This window comes from Toxotes jaculatrix, chromosome 7 (assembly GCF_017976425.1).
Source record: "Toxotes jaculatrix isolate fToxJac2 chromosome 7, fToxJac2.pri, whole genome shotgun sequence".
Taxonomy (NCBI): domain Eukaryota; kingdom Metazoa; phylum Chordata; class Actinopteri; family Toxotidae; genus Toxotes; species Toxotes jaculatrix.
In genome coordinates this window covers 29,504,014-29,521,006 of record NC_054400.1, presented here as the reverse complement: position 1 = coordinate 29,521,006, position 16,993 = coordinate 29,504,014, and the positions used below count along the sequence as shown (strand labels likewise).

General features: G+C 41.0%; 1 protein-coding gene across 2 annotated transcripts; it reads left to right on the top strand.

Annotated features, from left to right (window-relative positions):
- The first annotated feature begins 3,920 nt into the window (after window positions 1-3,920).
- fxn (frataxin) lies at window positions 3,921-9,528 on the top strand. 2 transcript variants are annotated; one of them, XR_005894262.1, is made up of 7 exons: window positions 3,921-4,060; window positions 4,171-4,260; window positions 4,602-4,699; window positions 4,783-4,903; window positions 6,914-7,011; window positions 7,907-8,846; window positions 8,945-9,528. XR_005894262.1 is itself a non-coding variant. In XM_041041355.1 (6 exons), the coding sequence occupies exons 1-6, from the start codon at window positions 3,974-3,976 to the stop codon at window positions 8,043-8,045; spliced, it is 633 nt and encodes a 210-aa protein (XP_040897289.1). In that variant the 5' UTR covers window positions 3,921-3,973; the 3' UTR covers window positions 8,046-9,528. The 2 variants fall into 2 exon arrangements, 1 of the variants encoding a protein (XP_040897289.1); XM_041041355.1 differs by having other exon boundaries at window positions 7,907-9,528.
- Window positions 9,529-16,993: the final 7,465 nt, after the last annotated feature.

Sequence of the window (16,993 nt, the reverse complement as noted above, 5' to 3'; positions counted from 1 at the left end):
GAAGCTCAAAATTGAGCTCAGGTGCATCCCGTTCCGACTGCTCATCCTTGAGATGTTGAGATGAGCTTAACTGGAGTGCACCTGTGGTAAATTCAGTTGATTGGAGATGATTTGGACACACCTGTCTATATAAGGTCCCACAGTTGACAGTGCATGTCAGAGCACAAATCAAGAATGAAGTCAAAGGAACTGTCTGTAGACCTCCAAGCCAGGTTTGTCTCGAGGCACAAATATGGGGAAGGGTACTGAAAAATTTCTACTGCTTTGAAGGTCTCAATGAGAACAGTGGCCTCCATCATCCATAAATGGAAGAAGTTTGAAACCACCAGGACTCTTCCTAGAGCTGGCCAGCCATCTAAACTGAGCACTCAGGGTAGAAGGGCCTAAGTCAGGGGGATGAACCCAATGGTCACTCTGTCAGAGCTCCAGCGTTCCTCTGTGGAGAGAGGACAACCTTCCAGTAGGACAACCATCTCTGCAGTAATCCACCAATCAGGCCTGTATGGTAGAGTGGCCAGACGGAAGCCACTCCTTCGTAAAAGGCACATGGCGATCTGCCTGGAGTTTGCCAAAAAGCACCTGAAGACTCTCAGACGATGAGAAACAAAATTCTCTGGTCTGATGAGACAAAGATTGAACTCTTTGGAGTGAATACCAGGCGTCATGTTTGGAGGAAACCAGGCACCGCTCATCACCTGGCTAACACCATCCCTACAGTGAAACATGGCGGTGGCAGCATCATGCTGTGGGGATGTTTTTCAGAGACAGGAACTGGGAGACTAGTCAGGATAGAGGGAAAGATGAATTCAGGAATATACAGAGACATCCTGGATGAAAACCTGCTCCAGAGCTCTCTTGACCTCAAACTGGGGTGATGGTTCATCTTATAGCAGGACAACGACCCTAAGCATACAGCCAAGATAACAAAGGAGTGACTTCAGGCCAACTCTGTGAATGTCCTTGAGTGGCCCAGCCAGAGCCCAGACTTGAATCCAATTGAACATCTCTGGAGAGATCTGAAAATGGCTGTGCACCGACGCTGCCCATCCAACCTGATGGAGCTTGAGAGGTTCTGCAAAGAGGAATGGGAAAACTGCCCAAAGATAGGTGTGTCAAGCTTGTGGCATCATATCCAAGAAGACTTGAGGCCGTAATTGCTGCCAAAAGTGCATCAACAAAGTACTGAGCAAAGCCTGTGAATACTTATGTACATGGGATTTCTTGATTTTTTGATTTTTAATAAATTTGCAAACATTTCAAAAAAACTGTTTTCACATTGTCATTATGGGGTGTTGTGTGTGCAAAGGCTAGGTTACTTTGTTTTTGTTCACATAACATTGTAGTCTTATATCACTGGAATAGAAGGTTTATTTTTACTCTCCAGATTCATAATATTTAATGCATGGTTGAAACAAAACATGATGTCTCCTCATGTACAATTGCTTACAAGTCAGATCTTATCAGTAATACGGAATTTCTAAGTGTAGGATTTTTTGGGTTGAGCATGTGTTGTGTTGCTAAAATCTTCAGCTCAGTCATTAGATTTCTTTTGTTGTAAAGAATTCACTTCATTTTTGCAGTAGTGGAACTTATTATCTATCTTCTGCACATGATGTCTCCTCATGTACAATTGCTTACAAGTCAGATCTTATCAGTAATACGGAATTTCTAAGTGTAGGATTTTTTGGGTTGAGCATGTGTTGTGTTGCTAAAATCTTTTTATTATATATATATATTATTTATATATATATTATATATATTTTATATTATCTATCTTCTGCACATGGCTTTAAAAGCTTCACATATACTGTTTGGACAGATGGACCTGAAGTTAGATTATTGACAATACATTCAGACATTTTTTTCTCTTAATGTAGAGGTAAATTCTTCATCTTTCAAAAGAGAAGTGTTGACTCCCTGTTGTTTAATCTTGTGTATATTAACGAGCTGAGAACATAACTGACAGAGGTGCATGGTTGGATATAATAATACTTTGAATCTGAGAGTTTAACACATTCTCAATTAAAGCATTTTGATAGCAGATAGTCTATTTGTGAATATGATTTATGAATCTGGAATAAAATGAATATTCTTGGGTATGGCAGTTAGATACTTTTAGTTCATTACAAGCTGCAAGGAGAGCAGCATGTGATGGGAGGCGAACACTTGAATGACCTACAGTAAGGTCACTGACCCTACTGAAGTTTGCTGTTTGCAGAATGCAAACAGCAAACAGCTTGTCCACAGCTGGGTAGTTGTTACTTAATATTCTAGAGAGGTTCAAATGTAGGTTCATAATTATTGATTAGTACACTAACACAACTAAGACATACACAATACACAGAGTGAGAAACACGGAGGCTCAGTGGGAGCCCACAGTTTTTGTTTTTGGCCCCTGCTGGGATAAAACACACAGTGTGCTATGTGGAGTCATTCCAGCAAATATTAAGATCTCAAAGTGGAGTGTGGGAATCCAGCAGGAGCCCTGCTGAGCTCAGGAACACTGTTTTAGCAACTGAGTCTAATCTGTGAATGACAGCTGTGGGTTAGTGAAAGTTTCATTTCTAATAAGATTTCATGGCTTTAACTTTCTCCCCTTTTCCCCACATCCTCTCCTCAGGAGAGATCTCAGGCAGAAATACTCCACTGATCTCTCTGAGCACAGCCCTCACCAGAGAAGCTACCAGCCAATCAGATGAGGGCTCAGCACATCTCACCAGCTGGGAGAACGCTGATTGGCTAAGAGCTGGTAGGAGGCCGCAGGGCAAATTCATGAAGAATGTGTGAGCTGGTCTGAAGTTTTGCAGGGGTTAACAGACATCTCTGTTCTCCTCTTCACACTCTCAGTATGGGAAAACTCAGGTTCATGTGTGACATGGTATGAACATGTTACTTATTGTAATTAAGGATGTGAGGAATGTACAACAGTGACATCTTGGATATTTGTTTCAGTGATAAAATGATGACTGTAGGGAGCTGTAGGGAATAAAGAATGCTTTAAGAAACTAGCAGCCATCCAAATGGACCTATGTATCCAGACTGGCTCTTCCATCAGCTGGACTCCTGTAGATGACTGGACACCTCTAGGAGTCTTGTGGTGCTATTATTTATTAATTTATTTTTTTTGTTTTGATGTATTATTTTTTGTTTTTCTTTATTATTTTATACACATTTGTACAGACTGTTTCAGACTGTTTGATATTTGAATATATCATTTAAATTGCTCATTTAACAGTAACCTTCATACCAGTACAGGTACTGATGTTGAAAGTGTGACGTGTGCATGATTAATGCCTGAACATCTAGCCCTTTATTTCCTCTTAAGTATCTTTAAGGTTGTAAAGAATAATCTTCTTCCACTCTGTCTGACAGTGTCACATACTGTATATTGTGTTGTGTATCATGTTTATTGTTTTGGTGGCTGTCTTGTGATGTCTTTCGCATTGTTTTTTATACTATTTCCTCCTATGTCACATTTCCTGCAACATGAATTCCTATATATCAGAGGTATTTATGCTAAAAATTCTCAATAAGGGTAAGTGTTACTGTGCATTTGAAAGTTATATTGTACATGCTGGATTCAGTATTTTGATTTCATCCTTTCAGTTCAGTCTGTCTTTTAAGTGGAGTGGAATATTACAGGTGAGTGGATTTTATTAAGGGTATTTTCATGAGAGAATTAACTTATTTTCAGCCCCTGTACGGAGGTGAATGTGTCAGTAGGTGTGTTGTTGCTGGTCGGACCACAGCCTGTGAGAAATGAATGAAGCTGATAGAAGTACAACCAGAGTACAACAGAGCACTGACACCACCCAAATACTACGTAGTAGGTGACGGCGTCCTGAACATGCTACTCCCGCCCAATAGGTGGCGGTAGGGACAACCAATAAACACGAAGCAGGAGGAGAGCAGGCGGAAAAGGAAGAAGACATAGAGGACACCAGACAAACAAGCTGCCGGTGTGTGGTGCAGCATGTTGTTCTTCACCAAAGCTCCTTGTGTTTCTTCACAAATATGTCACCTGGTGACTGCGCAGAGAACCAGGAGCCTCTCTAACCAGGTAGCGAAGCTCACTAAGGCAAAACAGCTAGCATGGCGCACCGACACCGGCTGCTGTCATTCTTATTCGTTATTATTAGTTAACGTTATTAAGGTTATTTCATGTTTCAGCTCAGGAGCTTGTCTCAGCTCCCGGGGGTTCGTGCGTTCGCTAAACACACGCTGCCAGGCCGCGCGCCCTCCTGTCGCCCCACGAACAGAGTGAGTCCTGCTTCCAGACCCGGTTCACAGGTTTGACCGTTAAGGTTTTCCACGGACTAAACACGGCTTTAGTTACTAACTGTTAGGGTCTTCTCCCTGATTCCACCACACGCAGTTTCCAACAACACTGCACCAAGGCAAATTGGAAGCGTAATGTGGTTCACATTGCGTCATCTATTTTAGGTGAAGAAGCTGAAATAAACAATAAAGTTAAGAGTTAAAGTTCTACCAGGTCCAGGTCCAACAAACCCGACAAAGAATAAAAAGAAGGTGGATTTCAACCTCTGACCAGTGACTAAGCACTAACCAGTGAGTCCTTGTTTTCTGGTTTTCTGTGTCAGTGGCTCCTCTGTCAGAGCAGAGCTGATGATGATAGGTGGAGGAAAAACATCCATCTGACACTACCTCAGCTGGAGAAACCCACCCCTCTGCAGATAAGGTAACCCACAGCCTGTTCATCTTCAAACATCAGTAACCAGCATCAAATGTTTAAGCCACCGTGGAACTGTGTGTGTCTAACAGAGAGCTGTCAGAGGCAGTATATGAGAAGCTGGCAGATGAGACACTGGGAGCTCTGGCTGATTACTTCGAAGACCTCGCAGATGAATCTTTCACTGGAGCAGACTACGATGTTGTCTTCTCTGTAAGTCCCTCTGTCCTGTTCACTGTCGCCGTGGAGCATCGGCTAACTGCAGCATATGTAAATGTTCTCATACTGACGAGTGATAGATTCATGGGCACCAGCTTAGAAGATGCTAAGTGAGTGGGTTTATTTATACTCTGAGAGAAGCCAATTGGATCTAATAATGAGATAAATTCAGAACCAAGGCTAATTATTAGTGTACTCATGAATATTAAAATGACCTACTATACCTACTATAATTACCTTATCCTGCCGTCTATGCTGTTAACATTTGGTGGAGAGACTCCAGCAGAGACTGTAAGTGTCGCCTGTGAACAGCCCATTCCCTGTGTGTACTCCATGAAGCTTGTTCAGACATTGCCTGTAGTTTGGTGGCTGATCTCTGTTGCCTTATTGATTTCTTGCAGAGTGGAATCAACACTCTTCAAGCCTGTTGTTCTTGTTGGCAGCCAGATCTAGTTTATCTGACAGGAGGCTTAAAAACTGTAAATCATGGATTTGTACAGAGACAGTGATCCCTGTCAGAGGGGAGGAGAGACGGGGACAGAGGACCAGGGAGGAGGAGGCCACTCAGAGCCACTCAGAGCAGCTTCAGCTTTCTCTCCACAGTGGGGAGTAGTTTTTATTTATCAGTTATGAGAACATTTTCCTCACTGTCATGTGCAGTTATATGACAGAGTGCAGGGTGAATCCACAGAAACAGACTTTTTAAACATAAGATTTACACTGGAAAAAAAAAGCAATCCTGCACTGAAGTTATCAACCAAACAGTGTAAATGAGATGACATCAAGCAGAGCCACATGCTGCTTACTCACATTTGATTAACTGACTGTGTGTGGCCAGTTTACTACACACTTGGCAATTTAAATGAACATTTTAAGTTGACTGTTGGCTTTACTTCTAAAATGAGGGCTGGGGATGGTTGGGTGTTGCTTGTTCTGATGGACTTGACGGAGAAGCTGAGGGGAGCAGTGCAATGTGCCACTAAATGAGCACTATAAGAAAAGGAATGATGGTCTAAACTATTCAAGACTCATGAATGGAAGTTCGGCCTGTGTTTTGACATTATGTTAATTGATGGTTCAGATTCTTCAGCTTCAGCTTGAGTTGACTGACTTCAGTATATAGCAAATAAAACAGGAGCCTTGGACCCTGATCAAGTGAAAGCCTGGTACCTTGGCAGTCCTGCCACCTCATGACCTTTTCTATTCTTGTCTTCACCTTTACAATTTTTTACATGATAGTGGTTTTTACACCTTTTTCAGTGATATTTTGCAGATGAAACAACTTTAAAGTGCTGGATGTTATGACGGTCTCAAGACTGTTGTGTGTTTTTTTTTCACTTTTCATCCCTGTCTCCCTCTTCCACCCCCACCCTGGTGCATGAAAGGGTGATTAATGAAGCAGCCGGCTTTGTCTTTTTGAATTTGTTTTGGTTGGATGTTGGCTGTCTCTGCTGGCTCTTACTGATTGGCCAGTGTTCTGATCTTGGCAGCTGACCCCGTTTTTCAACAGGCTGCAGTGACTTAAGGGGCGATAAACAACACACACACACACTGCAGAATGCAGAGAGCTGTGACACTGCAGAAAGTCTCTCCTGGAATAAATTGTTTTTGAATAATCAAACAGAAGCAGTCAGCTCTCTACCTGTGCTGCTTTTCAAACCTGATCCTGCATCTTGAGGAGGATCATCCCTGTTACAGATTCAATGATTCAGTGAACAAGGCATGAAAGAACTCTCCCTCCCCCTATATTCACAAAGCCTTCTCTGAGTGTAGATCAGATAAATGAGACACATCTTTGGGCTTGTGAACGTCTGACTCTTAAAGAACATTTCAAAATTTCAGATCTGTAAAATAGACAGCACATCTACAGAAGGTAAAATAGTGAGTCAGATCGTTATGTAAAGATGAATGCTGTGTGTTTGTGTTACTAGGATGTTTAGTTCTGTTCTATAGGATTTGTGGTTGAAATGGTTTATTAAATGTGTGTGTTGTGTCCATGTGCAGAGCGGTGTTTTGACGGTGAAGGTGGGCGGGGACCATGGCACCTATGTCATCAACAAACAGACACCAAACAGACAGATCTGGCTTTCTTCTCCCACCAGGTAAGAGTGGGGAGCTGTACCGCATCTGACACCACACCCACTAAGTATGACACACACATCACGCCATTACAGAGTGTTTCTCAGTCACCTGCTTCAGGGTCTGCAGCTATCTGTGCACTCTCCTCTGCACTGGGCTGTCCATACTGCTGCAGATCGCTGCTCTCTGTGTCCATGCAATTTTAGACCTAAAGTGAGAGGAATGAGGGGAAAACTATTAGAGGAGTAAAACTGTCACTCATTTCATTGTAGGTTGAAAGTGGGTGGGGTCTGATCTCAGGCTCACCACCAGTTCTAACAGCAAAGCTACCACTTTTAGCTGGCTTGATGGTGGAGGCAGAGGAGGTTGATGCTGAGCTTTACATTTCGGTCTTGGTGAACTGGGGCATGAGGCTTGTACCCCAATCAGATCGACTGTCGATGATTAAAGACACAAAGGCTGATTGCTCCATTCTCTATACGCCTGCTGCTGTTGTTTGATTGGAGCAGGTGTGTGCGTCCCTCTGTCCTTGTGTTTGTGCATCCATCCATCTATCCTCTGGCTCAGTGAGACACACATAACACTGGCTCTTTTCTGGTCTCCACTTTCTTAATGCACCAGGTCAAGTTTTGCAGGACTGGCTTTTATCTCTGATGCAAATGCTGTAATTATCAGTTAAAACTACTTTTCAATGATGCATTTCATTTGTTGCTGTCTTTGTCTTCACACACTTTACAAAGTGCTATAACTATTCATTGCAAATGTCTTAAAACATAAAAGTGAAGTTCAAATAAAAGGACATAAATAAATGCATACATTAGGGATTTGGAAGTGAGAGGTCCTCAGCATCATGGAAATAAACTGTGAGAAATCTGAAATGTCCACATCTGAAATTTCTTTTTCCTCTTGTGTTTGCAGTGGGCCAAAGCGCTACGACTGGACAGGTGAAAACTGGGTGTACACTCATGATGGTTTTAGCCTCCACCAGCTCCTTTCCAAAGAGTTTTCCATCATCTTCAATAAAAACATGGACTTCTCTAATCTGCCCTATTCCTAAAACCCCCACACCTGCTAATGACCTGCCTGTGGTTGAACTACAGGGACTCACAGAAGAACTGTGAAATGGGAGCCATAGTACAAATGTACACCTCCGGCATCAGCTAATGTATTTCTTGATAGTTTCCTGCGTGCGTGAGCTGCTCTATTCTGATCTATATGCTCTCCAATAATACAGTGTACGTGTATATTTCATGCTGATAATGACACATTTTCATGGAACAGATGTGGAACTCAGCCACATTCAGTCTTCATGCTCCTCCATGTCCTCAGTGTCCTACACTGTTCACTCAGTGAACACGAGCCTGTTTCCATGCTGGTAAAATTACTGACACCGTCTCACTTCTTCTGAACAACTTCTTACCCCCAACAACATGTGTGAGTCACTGAGGAATATTCTCATGTTCTGTAGTGCTGATGACCTGTGAGACTAGCAGACAGAATTTCTATATGTTGTTGTTAATTTATACTCATTTTATTTGGAAGGGACCATGTACAATATTAAACATGAACGGGTGCTTTAGAGAGAGGATGTTTTTGAGGATTTTCTAGAGTTCTTTGAACCAGCTTGATTGAACTTAATCTAATCTTGAATGCTCAGAAAATGATATTTGATGATAATTCTCCAGTATTCCACAATGATGAGACTGAATTGGCTTTTTTATCCAGAATTTTGAAGATTTGTATGTACAAAGACTCCAGCCTGACACCACCAAGTAACACAACAGGACATCTGAGAAAGGATCATAGCTTGCATAAATGTCTCAGCTGCACAGAAAGACAGTTTGTAAGATTTGGGTCCGTTATTATGCCAAAATATTTAGGTTCAGTGCAACTGAATGCAATTTAGTCTGTAAGCTTTGCGCAATTTGACAAATATGAAAACATCCTCTGCAGTAGTTTAGATGAAAAATGAAATGTAGAGGGTTTAGAAATAAGAACATCACGACTGTATGAAATGCTTCAGAGGCCTACATTTGATTTGCTGTATCAGTGGAATGATTTGCTCTGAAGCCCATCCACATGTGACGGAAACCTAAATTGCCTGCGTTAAGATTAGCAGTATCTATAGGAAAAATGTGCAGTCCCCTTTTTGTAAAGCTCTTACCTAACTCATGAACACACTCAAGGAACAAACTATGTTAAAAACAAGCAGCAGCAGCAGCAGGATTGTGTTTGAATGATATCCCCTGTGCTTAGGGCTGAAGAGCTCCCTGCAAATTCCTGGTCCTTCCTTGTAAGATTATCAATATTTCTCCAGACTGATTTACTATTACCTTGTGCAAATCACTCATTAAATTCTCTGTCAGTTTGCTTACCCTTTGTTATGCAATGAAAAACTCTTGATTTGAGTTGCTTCAGTGCCCTTGAATCTCTTATTAATCAGTTTCCTTTGCAACCAGTTAAATTATCACATAAGCCAGTATGTGTCAAATTGTTCTTTTTGGTTAATTAGTAAATAAGTTTATAATTTTATGAACTAATTCTGGTGATATTTGTCTCAAATTATTCTTTTCTCTTTAGATTATTCAAATTAGAATGGCCCCGATGAATCAGTTTTTTCTTGTGATTACACTTGTTTAGGATTTGATGAGTTGAGGAGTTGATGGTAAAATGGGTCATTTGCTGAAGGGGGTCTGTTATAACCCAACATATTCTAGACTGTTGGCTTTGATGGCAGCGTGTTTGCAGCTATGGTAATAGGCTGATTGTAATCATTCTCTTTTAATTCTTTCAATATCAGCCAAATCCCCCTTTTCAGTGATATAAGAGTTGTTTAATCCATTCATTACGTTGACAGAGCAAAGCAACACAAGAGCATCTTCTAGTTTGGTGACTGTTTAACTAAGCAGACACGTAAATGTCAGAGAGAGATAAATATTTAGCTGGTTGAACTCTGACTGATGTACTTGTAGAGTACTCTATGCTCTAGGGAGGGGTGGGGTGTGTCAGGGAGGACTGCACTCTTGTTTCTAAAATCCTAGCTATGGCTTTACATCCCTAAACCACATCTAATCAGTCCAATCACTACAAGTGACATCATTATTTAACAGTGCTTCAGTTATGTGGTCTGTGTTCTGAGCTGTCCTGATCTGCTCTGTCCCTCCACACCCTAACTGCTGAGTGGTGACTCTGTGATCACAGTGACTGAATGGCTGATCAGTGTATTGATCAGTTTACATGGGATTTATGGATTTATTTATGTCTTAAATATGAAAAGGACAAAGTTAAAAGTAGATAAAAGTTTAAGTTTATTACTTTACTGAGCCCTCAAGCTGGGGAAATGTATCTTACCATATATACCAGAGATACATCACACTGAGACATGACATCACTGCTTTCATATTTTGAGGTGAGCAACTGGTGACACTTTACCCCTTTAACCTATTTAGTATTCATAATCAGTATATAAACATGTAATAGCTGGTTTACAACAGACTGTAATGTGGTCGTTGTTGCAGATATGCATTTATTAAAGTATTTGTTAACTATTATAACTCCTTCTGTAGACACCCAATGAGTGGAGGCCGCTGTGTAAAGAGATAATCAATGACAGTATAGTAAAACACAGCTGTAATCATATAAAATATGTCTTCACATGAGATGGTAGGACAAATACTGAACATTAGTAAACAATTAAAATATCCTTATACAGCCAACACTAAACAGATTTGGTAGTTTTTCTTTTGAACACAGTTCCGTGGGTTCCATCTGGTGGTGACAACGCACTTTGCAGGCATATGAGTGACAAAAGGGTCTCCAACCCTGAAGTCTCCCAGCAGCTCAGGTGATATGAGGAATGTGTTTCTTTTAAAACCAGGGGTGAACCAACACTAATGGAGTTTTAGGAGCTGGCATTGTGTTAAAACGGACAATTTCTTGCTGGTTACCTGAGAGGAGAAGAGTAATGACTTCTGTCTGATGAGTGACACAAGCCAGCAGTCTGCCATCCAGTATACTGGCAGTAAGGGGAGGGTTCATGGGCACCAGAGCAATGCCCAACTGAACGGCTACCTCCTGGTCCAAAATGTTTTCCTCTGCACCAGAATCTGCTAATGCTAACAGGAGCAGGTTGAGCTGATTGCAACAGAGTTGGGTCTGATGTGTGCTAGCAGGGATGCTGCCATTTAGGATCCATATTAAATCTAATTATTTTGATCAATATAAGGGCTTTCCAAAAGAAAGACACTACAAAAAAGAAAGCCTCTTGGACCATAAAAGTCCACTGTTTTTAGTTTTTCTAAAAAACACATTTTTTACATCTTATCCTAAACCATAGGTTCAATTGCTACCAAATTTTCTGTAGATCATCACTGAACCAAGCTGATCAAAATTTGCGTAAAGCTTATTTAGTTTTCAAGATATTGATCAATAAACGGCACAAAGAGTGGATTAGTAGGAAATTGGCCATGACTCATTAACAGTTTTGCCAATCATCGTAAATCTGGGTAGATATTTTCAGTCAGAGGTGGTTCTACATTGAATTACTCCCTGGGCAAGACCCCCTCCGAGCGCACCCCCCCAACCCTAACCCTAACCCACGAACAGCCATGTTTTATTATAACAATATTTATAACAATCTCCAACTCCAGCATTGCCAAAACAATTTAAAAATTAAAGTTATCAGAAATTAAATCAATATACTCTATATACATAAAAGTGGCAAAAATATACACAATCACACATAACAACAGCAGAGAATAGCAATAATATAAAATAAAAACAATATAATTTTATTTTAGAATAATACAAATATATATAATAATATATAATATACAAATAAAATATATAATAAATATTCTGAATAGCACAAATCCTTCATCACACAAATGAAAACACACTAAAGGAAATCTAATTATAACACTATTGTGCTAAGAGCAGCAAACAAAAACTAAAACTAAAACCTGACTTTTCTGGCCTTCCTTGATGCAAAATCATCAATAATGTCATCATACAAAATCTGCTCCCCTGTTGAGTGATTGATACTGATGACAGCAAGACCAGTGAGCCGTTCCTGAGACATGGGTGACCTCAGGTACGACTTCTCCCACGCCCCTTTCCCCTCCTCAGACAGCTTCTAAGCATGGCACCTTCTCAGCAAGCAGGTGCAGGGGGCGCCAATTTGCTCATTCCCCACACAGTGATACAGTGATAGATAATAGAAAACGGTGCAGATGATTTTTTTTTTTTCATGTGGTTGTGCCGCCCCCCCATGTGATGCTGCCCTGGGTGGCTGCCCGGTTCGCCCATGCCAAAAAACCGCCACTATTTTCAGTCCCTGTTTGGGTATAGGAACGCTAGAGTGTTTAGTGCCCAACCCACTGGGGACACCACAGACAATAAAAAGGTGTGTCTCAGAACCTGGTGGACAGAGTCTCACCAAATGTAGGGAACATGATCAGTGAGGTAGTAAATCTGTATTGACAAAATCTGTAGTGACATATTGACTGCTGCATGTGGACATAGCCTATTTATCATTTCGTGCTGTCTTCCATGATGATGGTGCTGTGATCAACAGTCAAAAAAAGTGAAAAATTTGAAAGGCCAGCCCCCCTACACAATGAATCATATTTACTTCAGATTTGACTCACATCTAAACTAAATATTTCCCACAAAAAAAAGCTCTTCTACCTCTTCCACCTAAAAGTCTGCCATGATGGATTTTCCACCATTATACGCTTTTTGTTGTTGTTGTTGTTTTTTTTTTTAAACACGTTGTTGACATCTCCTCCCAAACCATAGGTCAGATTGCTACCAAACTGTCTGTGGATCATTACTGGGCCAAGCTTGTCACAACTTCAAAGGGTGTGGCTCACATAAATAGACTAAAGTTGACGACAGCAGGGCCAATCATTGTAAAAATTGCAGGATTTGTCCACATAAGTACCAGTAACTCTGAGTATTTCATTCACATCTTTGCCTAGGGAGCACCACAAAAGCAAAAAAATGTGAGTGGCATTTCACACATCAGAATATAAATCAGGTTGTCCGACCATTACAAAATCTGAAATCTTGCACAGTCTAGACCTGCTCTAAAACTAATAATAGGACTAATAATGATAATTGATGATACTAATAATGGCAGTAGGCAGTAAACTCTATTGCTCTGGAGGCAGACAAACCTGAAGAGAGCGACAGCAGAGGTCAAGAGAGAAACGAGAAAGAACAAAACTACAGGAAAGGGATGGAGAGGGAGAAGAGAAGTCCCCTGGCAGCCTAGGCCTATAGCAGCATTACTAAGGGATGGTTCATGGCAAAGCCTGAGCCAGCTCTAATTATAAGCTTTATCAAAGAGGAAAGTTCTTAGCCTACTCTTAAATGTAGAGATGTTGTCTGCCTCCCAGGCCCAAACTGACAGATGGTTCCACAGGAGAGGAGCCTGATAGCTGAAGGATCTACCTCCCATTCTACTTTTGAAGACTCAAGGAGCTACGGGTATGCCTCATGGTCCCCTCTATAAAATGAAATAAGATACATAAGGGCAGAACATCAGTAAGTCTTGATGGGGTATAAAAGAGATCTTTGCCATCAGATCTCAGTAAAAGATGATTCTTTTCTAATGCGCCCTGAGATAACTTCTGTTATGATTCAGCACTATCCGAATAAAATTCACTGACTTGACAGAAAACAATTATGAAATAGTAATAATAATAAATACACAGTAAAAGAACAAATGCAAAGGTTATTAGTGACATTTTCCTTTTCTTGGTTAACACACTGTACACCACACATTTTAACCAGAAGGCTTCTCCAACACAACATTATCTACTCAGTTTCCATGAATAGCTGGTTCTGTCCAGACTTGATCCACACTGTGGTGATGTTATGGTGACAGATGAACCAGGTCACACACAGAAGCTTATGACATAACCATGATACACCCCACACTGCCCCATCATACAACACCAGTCCTCATCATCCAGAGTAGAGCCATGATTAGGATCATGCCACAGTTTCGGCTCACTCACATACGAGTGTGTGTGCCATTTCAGGGCTCAACAATATGGCCGTGCTGTTAATTTTGGGTGGGACATGGTGGGTTGCTGAGGTTACTGAGTTACTGAGGATGGTTCTGCAGAGAGCATATTTGTGATGTGGTATGCTGACTAAAGTTTTCACCAAAAAAAATAAAAACAGGGGGATGAGGCGGATTATCACTTTAAGCCCCCAGCGGGTTAGTGCCACTATTATCCTACTGCAGGGGGATTTTCTGTGTGAATTATGTAACGGCAATGCTTCAACACAAATCTGTACACGGTTGTTTTGTCTTTTGGCTTTTTTTCCACTGCTGCTCTATCTCCTCTGTTCAGGACTCACGACGATGTGCTCGACTCCTCAGCACTGCAAACACAAACACCTAGTGACAGGAAGGGTGGACCTACTGTAGGCAAGTTGAGGAGTCATGGCAGGTGAAGTGATTGACTGGCAAGTGTTGCTACGATACTAAAGCACTGCTGAGTAGCAACATGAAGTATAAGAAGTTCATTACTATCATGCAGGCAGCTCTGGGAGTTGCCCCCCTCAACAAGAGAGAGCTGATCCCACCACCACGTAAACTCTGGAAGCCTGCACGGTGAGTTGTTGTTGCTGTTGTGTGTGTGTGTGTCAGTGTGTATGTGCACATATGTGTTGTGTGTGGGTATATATGCATTCACTTATATACTAAGCAGAATTAGTATATATGTGAATGCATGGGAATCCGGCCATGGACAAGAAATCATAGAGAATCCATCTTTGTTGACGATGCCTGCAGAACTTCAAATCAAAAGAAGACATTAATGTTTAACGTCCTCTGCAACCTTTCAACCACTTACCTGTTTTTGCTTATGCAAGCTCCCTGCATGTTTACTGGCTTACAGAGCTGCATAATGGCAACTTTTAATACACTGACAAAGAGAATACCCCTGCTAATGGAATTTCTACAATATCGCGTTGTCTTATTTAAAAACCAAACAAAACTGAAGAACATTGTAATATTCAGTTGTTTGCATAATTTTCAGAGCAGCATTATGAGGGACGACTGCTTAAAAAATAATAGCTGACAACTTGCCGTGCTACATTAAAACAAGATAAAAACACAGTATGCACCAAATATGAAAGCAGTAAACATGAAAACAGTAATGTTTCACAGATATTAAATGCACTTCAAGTCTTAATATAATATAAAAATGTAGTCTGAAACAATGACATGAATCAAGCAGCAGCATGTGATGTCACCCATTCTGTTACTATGAGACTCCAGAATGAGCCTCAGTTTGTTTCTTCATGATCTCTATGGACTTCAATCACTGGACAACTGGATTTCTTTTTACACATGTGCATTTGTTAATTTTTCCGTTCATTCCCTGTATTTATTATTGTTACTATTTCACTTCGGTTTTTGAGAGGAATATTTCTTAATTTCGTCATCTGAGATCTGATGACTGTGAAGGCTACAGCATATGAAATCACATCCTGTTCATGCTCATCAGACCCATTCAGTGAGCCCTCCTGTCCTGTGGATGGAAACACTGTCATTCTGCAAGAGACCCTTCCCAATAGGATAGACAGATTTTTATCACATGATAAAGGCGATCACTCAGAACAACTGTGTATTAATTTACAGTAGCCCCCTCCCTCTAAGGGGACTAGTGGAATCAAACCACGCCAGCAAAATGGCCCCCCACAGCATAACAGAGCCACTGGATTCCTTCACTGTGAGGGATCACTCATGTACTCGTCCACTCATGAAGAAAAGGATGAAGGGTGACTCCCTGACCACTGTTTGCCACATCTCTGTAGACCAGGGCCTGTGGCTTCTGCACCACTGAGCTCTCAGATGTTCCTTCATCTTTGTAATGAGGGGTTTATGTTCTACAGTCCTACTATAACATCCGTCTCTGTTTAACTGTGGATGGATTGTTGTTGCTGACACAGTCTGATCACATCCTGCAGTAACATCCTCAGCCATGATGGGATGTTAACAGCTTAACTGTACTATGTAGTTTGTTGCCTAACGTCAGTGTTTGCATAATTAACTCTTGAATGCGAAGCATGTTATCATAGATGTATTCCCAAACATGACTTTACCAACTAAATTTGAGGAAAGTAATAACACCGTGACAATGCAATACTTACTTGAAGTGAGGGCGATCCATGCTGGTTAGTGATCCACTGAACCTTATTAAACAGCAACCAGCCATAAGGGACACTGTGAGAAGTAAAGCAAGCGTGTCCACAAGGAGACAGTGATCATTTCATCAATCAGCGTCATACCTGGAATTCTGTTGGTTGGGGAATTTTGACAGCAAAATTTCACAAAAGTCCAAGAGCAAGAGCAGAAATCTCAAGAGCAGATGAAGGACTCAAACTGAAGCTCAGGACGTTTGTGTAAGCAACAGTATCTGAGTACGGACACAGTTTTGAGCAGGAGTAGAACAAATTTGCACTTAAGCAGAGACTTTTGAAGAGAGGAGGCAGTGTTTGGAGGAAAAGCATTAATTATTATTTCATTTTGTAAATAGTCTGATAACTTTCATCTTTGGAATACTGCCACTTGATTATTTAAGGGAGGTGCAATACAATTTGACATTGACATGAAGTTCAAGATGACAAATCAACAATACAAAGTAGGTGTTATTAATATTCAAATATCTACATACCAGATAGCTTTGATTGGATTTACCTTAAAATGTGTGGAGAGGAAAGGCTTATTGTGTATCACTCAGTTTGTAGTTAAAAAAAAAGAGAAAATGCAAATCTAAGAACAATACAAAGTGAAATAATAACTGTTTTAAATGACATTTGACACAGGGCCACTTGGCAAGACCCAAGATCAGGTAACAAAGCAGGAGCATCCTTCAGACCCTTAATGGCTCCGTACTGTGCTTTAATGGTACAAAGACCCAAATAAATTTGCAAATAATCAGTAAATCTGTGGCCCTGGGGGTAATCCAGTCTTGCAGGTAC

Excerpts from the sequence above, each read along its gene's own strand:
- fxn (XM_041041355.1), top strand. The coding sequence starts at position 3,974 with ATGTTGTTCTTCACCAAAGCTCCTTGTGTTTCTTCACAAATATGTCAC. Across the intron at positions 4,261-4,601 it reads CCTGTCGCCCCACGAACAGA|TGGCTCCTCTGTCAGAGCAG; the intron begins GTGAGTCCTGCT and ends TTTCTGTGTCAG. Across the intron at positions 4,700-4,782 it reads CCCACCCCTCTGCAGATAAG|AGAGCTGTCAGAGGCAGTAT; the intron begins GTAACCCACAGC and ends TGTGTCTAACAG.